Raw genomic sequence first — 13169 nt, forward strand, 5'->3', positions numbered from 1 at the left:
GCCAGCGGTCACCAAGCTTGAAGAATCCTGACATGGGCTGTTCACTTGAACACATGGGTGGTGGGCTCCAGGCACTTCCCAAAGGAGGCCGGTCACCATCGCCGGTCCATACCGTCCTCTGCCCCTCCACAGCCATCCTTTTCCAGGTGTGGTGGGGGAGTGGGCAGTGAGGACACTGGCACTCCTCCACAACTGTACGTGGTGGGAGGCCCACCCCAGACGTAGGCAGCTGTGGATGTCCCCAGCACTGAAATCCTTGACAGCGACAACCCGTTCTTCATGTGTTGTGCTTCTGCCTGCTGGTCCAGTGAGATGACCTCACTGTCGCCTCGTACTCTCCATGGACTGGGACTCATTAAAGAACTATGTCAAATTCAGAATTTAGGAATGGCAGGAAAGTCCCTGTACACATATTGGCTCACTGATCCCACCAGGTCAACAGTTCAAAGCCACCAGCCGCACCATGGGAGGAACATGAGGCTTTCTGCTACCGTAATGAGTTAAGAGTCTCAACTCCTAACCAAAGGGAGACATTGGTCAGTGTAAGACTTGAACAAATAATAACAATTTATAAATTATCAAGGGTTAATGAGGGAGGGAGGGTAAAAAATGAGAAGCTGATACCAAGGGCTCAAGTAGAAAGAAAATGTTTTGAAAATGATCGTGGCAACAAATGTGCTTGACACAATGGATGGATGGATGGATGGATGGATGGATGGATGGATGGATGGATGGATTGTGATAAGAGATGCATGAGCCCCCAATAAAGTGATTTTTAAAAAAAGAGTCTTGGAAACCCACAGGGGCAGTTCTACGCTCTCCTGTAGGGTCACTCTGAGTCCGCATGAATTCGATGTCGGGGGAGCTCTGTGGTGTTTTCAATCAACTCATACACAGGTAAGGCAAGACAATGAATGAAGAAGACCCAAGAATCTAGGCCTTTGAACTGTGGTCAGGCAAACAATGGTGACTACATCACGACCTGCCAGAAGAACAAACAGATCTATCCCAGAAGCAGTACAGCCAGCATGTCCCTCTGAGGCCAGAGTGGCGGAACCTTGTCTCACATGCTTTGGACCGATTATTAGGAGGGGCCAGCCTTGGAGAAGGGCTTCACGTCGAAGAAGGTAGAGAAAGGCCATCGGTGAGATGGACGCCCACAGCGGCTGCCACCACGGATGGGCTGGAGCAGAGCAGCGGCGCAGGGCTGGGAAGAGTTTCACCCCTTCACCCAAAGGCGCGCTGTGAGCTGGATGACATGGCCCCTGCCAACGACAGCACGGGGACAGTGTCAATGTGATACCCATTTTATAGATGAGAATACTGGGTCAGCCTCCGCTCTTCATACAGCTAAGCCGTCCTTGCAGTGTCTGCATTTCAGCTGCTGACGGCACTGACCACCAGTGGGGACATGCTCTCGAGAGGATGCTCAGCCCTCCTTCGCCAACCCTACTCTTCCAGACCCAGGCCGGTGTTGACACCGGAGGGCTCCCTGATCGCTTCGGTTCACGATCGGAGATGGTGGCTGTACAAGAACATCCACCCAAGAATAAGCAAGGCCACTGGGATTTCCTGTGGGAAGGCAGCGGCCTCTCACTTGGATGTGGGGGAGGATACAGTCGGTGGACATGAGGAAGTAGTTGGAAATAGTTCTTGGGATGGCCATGGGTACTTAAATCCTCTCTCGGTGAGTAGCATTGACTGAAATGTTAACTGGGGGCTGGGCAAGCCCTCTCTGTGATGGGCCAATCGTCAACCCTTGCGCTTCTGTGAGTCCTGAGGTCTCAGTTGACCACTCGATTCGTCAGGAGGAGCCATAGACCGCAGGCAAATGAACGGGCATGACTGTGTTCCCGTAAAGTTTCATTTGCCAAAACAAGCCGAGGGCTAGGTTCCGCTTGTGGACAGACCTTGCATTTGACCCTGCCCATGCCCTGCTCCCTGCCCCACCCCTCCACGGTGCGTCCGCACTGGGCAGGGCCTTTACCAGTTCAGCGGTTTGCCCCACTCAAAGAGATACCGTCCAATTCTACATTTCTCTGCTCTGGGTTGTCCTACCAGTCTAGGAAAGTCAGGTCCCATTAGAATGAGCCAGCCCCACTTCTTACAGGGAGCAGGAAGCTGCCCCCACCCCCCACCAGCCCCCTTTGTGACTCAGAGGCAGCCTGTAAATACACACGACAATTTCAGTGCATATTCCGGACTGTGTGGGGAAGAACATCCTTGTGTTGTCTCCGGGCTCCAGGGCGGAATCCGGCAGCCGGAAGAACCTGGCGTCAGACGACGCTGGAGAAGGTTATTCCTGTTAATAGAAAGTGTCACTCAGGCAGATGGCAGCCAGGCGTCTCCTGAAAGAGCCACTCCGGAGCCCAAGACCCGCTTCTGACTGGCAGCTCTGCCTTGTCTTGTCCCTGATGCTCCCAACAGCAGATCCGTGCAACGTGGAGGGGGTTCCGGGTGACATCTGCAACCAGCTAAAATCACTGGCTGGACAGCGATGCCCCGGGTCCACAGAAGCCAGCTGCGGTTGAAGTAGGTCAGGGAGGAGGGAAAGCCAACTGTGATGGGGAGAATCCCTGGGGGGGGGCAGTCCCCAGGGACCCCTACCCCTGTGAGCTCTCCTCCCGTTGCATGTGGCGGGGAAGCTTAGGTGCGGAGCAGCATGGCACCACTGGCCACACCACTGCCCATCATGAGACAGACCAAAGGCAACAACCTCAGAAACACACAGGGATCTGCTGCCCTGTCCTGTGGGGCCGCTTCCGTCAGCATGGGCTCCATGGCAGGAAGCGAGTAGGCCAGGGGACCAGAAGGTGCGAGCTTACCTGCCTGGACCTCGTGCAGTCCCCCACCCCCACTCCCTCCCCCGGCAGTGCTGAACCAGCTGGAACCAGGAAGACTGAGGGTTTGGAGGATGTGAAAGCCTGGATGGGTTGTCTCGGGTGTGAGGAAGGAATGTGGTGGCCTCTAGAACAGAGAACCAGCTCCTGCTAACCTCCCAGTGTCAGCCCCTGCTTCTCCTTGCGCACACTGCCCGGAGTCCCCTCCCTCCTTTCCAGGACTCACAACTATACGGGCAAACCTCCAGCTAGCATGGCTGGGTGCGTGCTTCTGTGGACTGGATCCGTCACTTCCCATTGGTTTCCTTTCCGCCCACTATTTTGGGCAAACCATTGTGTTCAAAGATGCAGCCACACCCCCAAAAGGCCCTCCCCGCCCCGCCCCCCCCACCCGCTCAAGCAACTCTTCTTTTTGCCCCGTGGCCAACTGGGCAATCTACTTAATGACGCGACTTCAAGTTAGTTTGCACCAAAGAGCTCAACAAAACCTGTCCCTATGGGGGTCTTTCCACCTCCCAGTGGCCCTGCAGGACCAAGTGGCACTGCCCATGGGTGCTTTCTGGTCTGTGGTCTCACAGAGCAGGAGCCCCTTGGCACCTTGGTTAAAGTGGTTGCCTGCTAACCAGGATCCCACCGGCTGTTCCTGGGAAGGCGGATGTGGCTGTGAGACAGGGAGCTCTGTAGGGCTGTTCCCCTCTGTCCTGTAGCGTCACCATGAGTCAGAATTGACGTGACAGCAGCGGGGCAGGGTGGGGGTGGTCAGCTAACCTCACAGAAGCCTACGGCCACATCTTCTTCCCAAAGATCTGCTGCTGGCGGTCTCAGACTGCCAACGTGTCAAAATAGCAATGGAGCGCTTTAACCCTCACACCACTGGGGAACCAAACCCATGGCCACCGAGTGGATGCCCACCCATCATGAACCAATGTAGGTTTTCCAAGACTGTCCATCTTTCGAGTAGGAGATGGCCTCATTTTTCTCCCCAAGAGAAAAATGGTGGTTTCCCCAGCCAGCCTTGTGGTGATGTATCCACTGGGGGCTCACCCCCAGAGCCCCCAGGGATCCAGCCTTGCAAACCCTGCAGGGCAGGTCTGCCATGCCCAGAGCAACGCCAGGCGTCCGCATCGACTTGGCACCACTGTGCTATTCGGTTTCATCTCTAAGGAAGCAGGCTGCCGCATCTTTGTCCCCAGGAGCCAGTGGTGGGTTCAAACTGCTGGCCCCTGTGGTTGGCAGCCGAGCTCCTTAGCCCTCGGTCCAGTAGGGTGTCCACGGTAGGCTTAAGGAAGACAAAAAGATAAAGAAGCACCCCACATGTCACAGTGTGAGCAACGGGCTCCATTCCCGGGACGTTCGGCGGCCGCCCCCCCATCTTCCCTCCATGGTGGCAAACCGCCTCATCCGGGAGGTTTCTGGCAGCAAACCCAGGTAGCAGAGATGCTGGAAGTGCCCGAGGCCCCGTCATGATGAAGCCATTTGAGTGACTGTAATTGTGCCAGGAGGTTGTAGTAGTTAAATTGGTTCCTGATGGCGCTGCACTTGCTAAGATTCCCTCCACTCAATTAGCATCTAATTGCCGCCGTGTTTACTGCTCTGCACGTGTTGTCCTCCAGCAGGCAGCTTTTCCAAGTAGTCTCGGGTGGGAGCCCCTCGGACTGGCCCTGCCAGCAGAAGGACGGAGCAGGAACCTGGGTAGCTAGGTGAGGCCCACACATGGACTCACCTGATGAAGTCCAGGGGATTGGACTAGAGGGTGCTTCCTGGCAGGCAGAGCCTTGCCCAGCCATACCCATCACTTCTCTTTTACCAGAAAGTGAACACACGGACAGTCGAGTTGATCCTTCACAGAGTCAGAGGAAAATTGAGCTCTGATCGGGTTTTCAAGGCCTGTGGTCTTCTGAAGATAAGATGGCCAGGCAGTTCCTTCCTGGGCACCTGCTGTGGGCCAGGTTTTCTAGAGAAGCAAAGCCAGAGAAGCAGGAAATACAGCAGGCTGCTGGCTCAAGTCCACGAGCCAGATGCAGGACCAGGCTCAGCAATAACAAGCAAGCTTTGCCACAGCATCTGCTTAGATTGGAAGCGGCCATACCCTTCAAGGGACCTCATCATAGGTTAGCCACTGAGAGGCCCAACCCAGCCACGTTGACACAGAAGTCTACCACGACTCCCCAGGTGGGAGACAACCACCTTTCCTTCAGTAGCCCACCTTGCTTACTCATTTGCACTGCCGTAAAGACCTGCAAAAGCATGGAATTCCACAGGGTGCACCGTGCCTTTTAACCCAGGCACAGGCTAGTTCACATGCTGAGACGGAAGCGGAGGCCGTGATGGCTTGGTCTCCTGTGCCCAGATCCCTCTCTGACTCTGAAGCTAAAGCTTCCAAGAAATAACGGAGTCAAAATCCGCGTGGGTTTCAGATTTCTTTCATTTGTCGGTGGACTTGTGAAGCCCTCAGAAGCATGAGCAGCATTCCGAAGGTCTTGGGCTGTGTTTACATTGGATGGAGACCCACAGATCGAGGTAGATACCACTGGATTAAAGCAGAGAGAGAGAGAGAGAGAGAGAGAGAGGGAGAGAGACAGAGAGAGAGACACCACTGGATTAAAGCTCAGAGAGAGAGAGAGAGAGAGAGTGTGTGTGTGTGTGTGTCCAGGCTGCTGATGACACTAAGCTAGTAACCTGTGGCCTTGTGTGGGCACTCACCGTGGTGAGTTGTAGGGCGTACTAATCCGGAGAGATGGGAGAGATATCAGGATGAGGCCTTGGTTATTTTTCGTGTCACACACTTCCAGGTGAACTCGCTCCCTCTCTCACTGGCCCCAAATCAAAGCAAATGTGTTGGGCAGAGCTGATCCGGAGGACTAGCGTGCGGCATAGTTTATCCACCAGGGTGAGACCCACTGCTTCCCGGTGGCCATTGAGCATGTATAATATCGGCTGTCATTTCCCTCGGATAATGCGCCCGTCTTAGAGGCCGGGCCTCGAGACCTTACAGCTCTTCCCATCACTGTAGAGTGACAGACTGTACCTTTGGGTTCTCTTGGTGTTATTTTTCCGGGGTTTGGCTTTATCTTCTAAAACTGTAGATTATAGGTAAATCCTCCCCGAGATTAAAGCCGATTGAAAAGGACTCTGAAATGCCAGCTTAGCCTTTTTTAGAAGTATCTTGACCATTTGGGAGAGGATCCCGGGAAAGTCTAAATTCTCACACCGTCTGCTTGGCGTGCTGAAGCTACTTAATTCTAGGGGCTCAGAGTAAGATGCAGCGTGCGTGCTTCCCAGAAATTGCTTTATTCCTCTGAGCTTCTCACTGTGGGGAGGAGACTCCTAGCCACACCTGCGTGTGCTGCCCCCTGCCTCCCACCCCCTCCTCACACACAACCTGATCCCCTGCATATTCTATCTCGCTCACTTTCTAGTTTAAGCAAGGTGTCCGCCATGCCTGACCTCCGCTCAGCAAGGCTTGAAGCATACGCAGAGCCACATGGAAAGATGAGGACAAACAAAACCTCACGCCACAAAAGATGAACCAGCATATCGTAGGATGTACTAGAATGTCCCTGTAGGCCCCGCCCCAGTCCGCTGCAGTCCATCCAAGTGGGCTCCATACCTGGACCTTGGCAAGCTCACGATGCTTTTGTCTGTCTTGTGTCTGCCTTGCTTTGTTTGAATGACATGAGGCTGTGGACACAGAGCTTAGCTCTAAGATAACCGTTAGTACAGGTGTCAACGAACAGGTCTGTGTTAGGCTAGGTTGACAGAAACAAACACAGTGACACTCATATATATGTGAAAGAAGGTTGACCAGAAGAAACAAGCACATTGACACTCATATATATGTGAAAGAGAGAGCTTTATATTAAGAAGTAATTGTATGTTGAGCAAACAGCCCCGTATAGTCCAACTTAAGTCCATATGTCTGATACTAGTCCATAAGACCCCCTTCAGACTCACAAAACCATATGCAATGATGCAGAAGGCAGAAACATCTCTGACCAGTGGGTGAAAAGTCTTGTGGATCCAATGGCAGTGGAAACAAACATCACTGGACTCTGGCAGGTCCCCACATGATTCCTCCAGAGGAAATTGAAGGCAGAGAGAGAGAGAGAGAGAAAGGATCCTCCTTTTGAGAAGGCCACACCTGCCAGGAGGTACCATCAGGTTGTGACCCGATTGACAGGCTAGACTCCGCCTGTCTTCTTACAGGTGCCATGTTGGCAAAAACCTAGCACAAGGTCCCTGAGGTATCACTGCAGGGCAGAGGGTCCTTTCAGATCATTGCCCCCACCTCTCCCACGCCCATCCAGAGCACAGAAAATTAAGGAAGCATGTGAACAATAAGCCCAAAGGATGAATGGACCTTGTGAAGATGGTGCCCCAATGCCACTGTTGGCTGTCCTGGATCGAATGGTGAAAATGGGGAGCCTAGCAACCCAGGACTGTCTCTGAAGGCCTTCACTTGGGCTTTCCCCGCATGGCTCAGCTCTCAGCCAAGCACGAGGTCTAGGCTTCCATCCTCACTGCCGCCAATCGACTCTGACTCATAAGAACCCTACAGGACAGAGTAGAACTTCTCCTTTGAACTCCTGGGCTATACAGAAAGTCTCATCTTTCTCCTGCAGAACGGCTGGTGGTTTTGAACTGCTTAACTTGCACTTAGCAGCTCCAAGCGTAACCACTACACCATCAGGGCCCTTCTAGACAGGTCTACCAAAACCAAACTCACTGCCATCGAGTCAATTCTCCCTCACAGGGACCTGCCCGGGCAGGGTCTAGAACAGCTTCTGGGACTTTCTGAGACTGTAACTCTTTATGGGAGTAGAAAGCCTCTTCTTTCTCCCATGGTGTGGTTTCGAACTGCTGACCTTGCTGTTAGCAGCCCAGCTGGTAACCCCTTATGCCACAGCCCTACAGAGGGTACAGATTGACACCAGAGAGGTCCACATCCCTTAGCACAGTTAACCATTTGAAGTCAAAAGAGCAGCATTTGCTCGAGGGCAGAGTTCAGAAGGGCTATGACGGAGGGAGGAATGGCAACTGGGGCAGGGAGGAAGTGGGATAAAGTGGTATTGTGTTGAGGGGATGAATTGTTACATAGAATGCTGATCATCTGTTCTGTACACCTTCACCCAATTCACTAGGAAAAGCTTACTGGGGAAAAAAAAAAGAAAGAAAAATTTAAAATGTTGACCTGGAGGATACTGCTAAAGACAAGCCTCTCCATGAAAGAGCACACCAGAAGTGATGCTAAGGTCAAGGGGCCACTGCCCTTCAGTGTCCAATGCCCAGTGAGGAAGAAGTTCCGATTGGGGAACCCTTTAGGGCTGACCCCAGTATAGGAAAGCTCTATGGAGTGCAGGGGGGTGTCCAGGAGAGTCAGAAACTTGGAAGACTAGATTCTAGGAGCCCTGTATTATTGGTCAAGGCCTGATCTTCTGGACCAACTCATCCATCCATCCATCCATCCATCCATCCACCCTCCCACCCATTCCAAGCATAGCTAACCTTGTACCAAGCTATTCCAAGCCTAAGGGACTCAGGTGGCGTAGTGTTTACATGGTTGGTCTGCTAAGGCAAGGTCAGTAGTTCAAAACTACTGGCCACTCTGCGGGAGAAAGATGAGGCTTTCCATTCCTGTGAGGACTTATGGTCTGGGAAACCAACAGGGGCCATTCTGTTCCGGACGGGGTCATTGTGAGTCAGCTTTGACTCAGCAGCAAGTTTGGTCTGCGATTTGGGGTCTGGGGATGTGGCTTCCGAGCCTGATGGCTGGTGTGTAACTAAGCCTAACTGAAAAGTACGCAGCTGAGCAAACACCGCTGTGATAATGGGACATAGAGGCACTGCAGCCTGATCCACGAATTTCCTTGACGCCTCTTTGAACCTTCAGCTTTGCAGTGGTGCTTCCACGGGCTCCTTTCAGGGGCTGTGGGTCCGTTTGGTTCCTTTGTGCTGAGGAGGCCTGGTGTCGCAGCAGTGAAAGCGCCCGCCTGAATCCACCAGTCCCTCAAAGGGAGGAAGGTGTAGCCGGCTTTCTGCCTGAAGACCCCTTAACCTCGGGACCACCCCGGGGCAGTTCCTCTCGAACCGCAGGGTGCTGCCACTGGGAATCCACTTGGAGGCAGTAGCTTTTTGCCTTTGGTTCTGCATGCGCTGCATGTCCTGATCAACATTGAGACCATCTGCATAGAACGCTGTGTGCTCCGCGTCTATGTCGGCAAAGCCTTGCCTCTTTTCACCTGACCTGGAGTGTCCGTTTTTGTTTTTTTTCCCAGACGTTCTCAGGCTACGTCTAATTGAAATGACAAGCCCACAAAGGTGCCAGGGCTTAAGTGTCTAATTATGTAACTCTCTCCTGCTCTTTCTTTCAGAGTGTTCCTGCGAGCAATTAATCAGTATGCAGATATGCTGAACAAAAAGTTTCTGGATCAAGCCAGCTTTGAGCTACAGGTAAGAGAAGTAGACAGGACCTTCAGGGACGGATCCTGTTGAGAGGAATTGGGGAGATGAACTGGTTTGGGCTGAGAACTTACAATCCTATATGGGACCCAAGGACTGAAACTCAACACCCTCTGGGGTCCAGAAGTGGTGTCTCAGAGAGAAACACCTGGATCAGATAGATAGGCGAATGGGGATCTCTGACCAGGGAGCCCACCTTCATGCCATCTGAGCATCACAGAATGCCGCAAGGATGAGAGGGATCTAGTAAAACACCGCCAGACACAGCTCTGCTGGACATCCAAGAGAGTTTTAAGTAAGGAAGTGTGGAGAATGCAAGTACCCAGGCAAGATGCTGTAGTGGGCTGCAACTTGGGGGAGAGAGCAAGCTTGGGAGCGGGTTTTATCTGATGAAGCAAGCAAAGGCCAGGCCACGGAGGAGGACCGGAGAAGCTGGGACGCAGTTACGAGGCTGTTAAACTGGAGTCTTAACGAAGTGAGTAACAGCATAGTGCGGATTTGTACAGGCTAAGTTTGTGGCATCCTGAGCCCTGTTTCCCACAGTGTTCCGGCAGGAATAAATTGGGTTTCGGCTGTATGTCTCCCTCTCCCCTCCTCCTCAGGGACCCGGTTTATATCATTGCAGGTTGGTAACGAGCTAGCAGAAGGGGAACTGGAGCCTCCGGGCTGGGGTACCAGCTCCTTACGTGATCTTGACACGGACCCAGGCTTCATTTGGCAGTGTCAACTCCGCTCACAGTCCCTGACCTCTGACATGTGGAGCAAGGCACTCTCTTTGGCCCAGCTCAGGACACACTCTTGAGAGACCCCTTGCACACACAGCTGCCGTCCGAGCCAGGACCCTGGCTCGTGTCCCTCTGACACAGCAGCTAACACGCGCCCAGAAGGCCGTTTTGCCCTTCAGCCCCGTCGAAGTCAACATTTCGGATTAATTGCTCATGGAGTTTGAATGTAGGCCTGAAGTCATTCGATTCAGGCATCCCAGGACTTCCACCTTAAGGCTCCAGGTGCGAACAATTAGTGATGGTGGTTGGGAGGTAGGGGTGAGGGGGCAGCAGAGGACGAAATACAGGTTTGCAATTTGCGCTGAGCCACCCTTTGTGTGTAGCTGTTGCCCTGATGGCTGTAAAGTCTTAAAGTGGGTACAGCAGAGTGCGGACTTACACAGCTAAGTTTGTTACATCCTGGGTTCTATTTCACACGGCGTTCTCCCAGGAATAAATTGGGTTACGGCTGTATGTCTACCTCTCCCCTCCTCCTCAGGGACCTGGTTTACGGTTCACGCCTTTATATGGTTGCAGGTTAGTAACGAGGTTTTTTTCTGGTTGTTGCCAGAAAGGAAACTTGACTGCCATGGACTCCAGTGTGCTGGGAACCAGCTCACCACTTGAATAGCTGTTCCTTCTAAGCATGCCTGTGTGTGTGCGTGTGTGTGCGTGTGTGAGTGTGGGCGTGAGTGTGTGTGTGTGTGAGTGAGCGTGTGTGTGTGAGTGTGTGTGAGTGTGTGTGAGTGTGCGTGTGAGTGTGTGCGTGAGTGTGAATGAGTGTGTGCATGTGCGTGCGTGTGTGCGCGTGAGTGTGTGTACGTGTGAGTGTGTGTGCGTGTGTGTGTGTACAGAGAGAGAGAGAGAGAGAGAGAACTCTTGCTGATGGTGCCTGGCGTGAGTGCTTGCTCAACGTATGGCATTTGTGCCGACAGGTGCAGTGCTCACACTCTGGGCATGTTTCTGCTCCTCGTGACTTTATTTGTCATCATTACTTAGCTACGTGAGCTAAGGTTTGCCACGCGCAAAGGCATCCAGATGCAGCCACCCGGCAAGCCAGGCTCCTAGGATGGATTGCAGCCTCCTTTCCCAAGAAGGCACCTGAGAATTTACACAGAGCCAGTTAGTGATCCAGCTAAGCAGTGTCTTACCAGGTGTGCACGTCGCACACCTGCATTGCCTGCAGAACACCGAGGGCAGATGGGAAGCTTGCTGTGTCAGATTGTCTTCTGCGGCAGAGACACTGTTACTTCATTCCTCTATTTATCCCAAACCAACATCATTGCCGTCAAGCGAATTCTGACTCGTAGCGAGCCTGTGTGGCAACCCTATAAGGCACTGCTCCTGTGTTTTTCTGAGACTGTAACGCTTACATTCAGTGTTATTGGCATTATAGAATATAAATCTCTATCATGATATAGACAGCAAGATGGAGAAAGATGATACTTTCTATCCCTGTAAGTCATCCCAATCTGGAAACCCCATGGAGGCAGTTCGAATCTGTCCAAGAGGGCCATGAGTCGGCATCGACTCATTGCCAGTGACCTGAGGACAGACAGCAACACCTGTGCAAGCCGGAGGCTGGGCGAGGCGGGAACCTGTCTGCGAGGCAGACTCTATGGTTTATCCACTGAAGGGAGAAGAACAGGAAATGGGTGACAGCCCCTGTCTGAGGCAGCGCTGCCGGGGCTGGCTCTCACAAGTGTCTTCTATCTAGAATTGCTTCTTATTCTCTTTATTTTTTGCAATTTTAATTTTTATCATTTCTGCACTTAATGTTCATATGTCTTGATACCTGGTTATATTGTCACTGAAAATTATCACTGAAGACTAACTGCATATTGAGTTACATGTGAAGGCACAGACACATATACACATGCACATGCACAGATACACATATGCACACACATGCACCACATACACATGCATGCACACATACCACAAACATGCATGCAAACACACATGGACACACAAACACACCACCCACCACTAACCACACACAGACCACACCACACCACACACACACACTATACACACAGTGGCACACACAGACACACACACACACCCTTCAGGACTCTGCTGCCTCCTCTGCGGAGATACCCACTCTCTAGTTGTGTGAACAGAGTCCCATGCACTCCCATCTGCAGACCCATGTTTCCATCGCCTTAAGCAGGAAGTGTCTGGTCCCCTGTGTGTCCCAGTACCATTCCCCCACTGAGAGGCCCTGGTGGCGCAGTGTGCTAAGTACCAGGCTGTTCACCAAAGGTGGGTGGTTTGAAAACACCAGCCACCCCTGGGAGAAGATGGAGCTGTCTGCTGTCTCCCAGCCTTGGAAGCCCTGGGGCCAGCTCTCTCTGTGCTGGGGGGCTGCCCCCTGGCCTGCGGTGGGGCATCCTTCACTGGCTGCCTGTGAGCCGTTTCTTCCTTTCGGTGGGAGCGGTGCTGCTCTGAACAGTTTTGCACACCAGCGCTAGAGGGTGTGCATTGTGCACAAACAGATTCTTAGATCTATAGATGCCAGGCTAAACGGTCTTAAGATGTAAACTGCACTCTCCTCAAACCCCTTCGCCATCGGAGTCCTGGGAGCTAACTTTCTTTGAGATGTCCCTTGCCCAGGCTCTTCTCCAGCCTGGGGTGACTTGCTCCCGGGGTGACTTGCTCCAGGGGTGGTGGGCCTTTCCCGACCTCTGCGGGGCTGAGCACCCTCAGCAATGGTGGGCCTTTCCCGACCCCTGCGGGGCTGAGCACCCTCAGCAGTGGTGGGCCTTTCCTGACCCTGCGGGGCTGAGCACCTTCAGCAATGGTGGGCCTTTCCCGACCCTGCGGGGCTGAGCACCCTCAGCAGTGGTGGGCTTCTACATTATCCCCCTTGCTCCTTCTTTTCCTAACAGAGTGTTTGTCTCACTTCCTCATCTGGTGGGTTTAGGCTTATCTTATGAAAATGTTCCAAATTTTTTTTAATGGGCAGATGTATCAGTTCATTTCTTTGATGTTAAGAGTTCAGTTTTCTGGTTTGCTTAGCAACCCTTTCTCTTTTTGCTCATTATCAAAGTTTTAAATAAAATAAAGGGAGTTTCACAAAGTTTACGGACAAATGCCATTATGT

The 13169-nt window shown here is 52.6% G+C and overlaps 1 protein-coding gene across 4 annotated transcripts in view; it reads left to right on the forward strand.

The window, feature by feature from the left end:
* Positions 1–13169, forward strand: part of DOCK1 (dedicator of cytokinesis 1) — a 434492-nt gene that overhangs the window by 341203 nt on the left and 80120 nt on the right. For all 4 annotated transcript variants that reach the window (XM_075534789.1, XM_075534791.1, XM_075534790.1 and 1 more), the window contains exon 30: positions 9212–9290. In XM_075534789.1, the coding sequence (XP_075390904.1) occupies positions 9212–9290 (79 nt within the window). The remainder of the gene's footprint in view (positions 1–9211; positions 9291–13169) is intronic.

Source organism: Tenrec ecaudatus, chromosome 16, assembly GCF_050624435.1.
Source record: "Tenrec ecaudatus isolate mTenEca1 chromosome 16, mTenEca1.hap1, whole genome shotgun sequence".
NCBI lineage: Eukaryota > Metazoa > Chordata > Mammalia > Afrosoricida > Tenrecidae > Tenrec > Tenrec ecaudatus.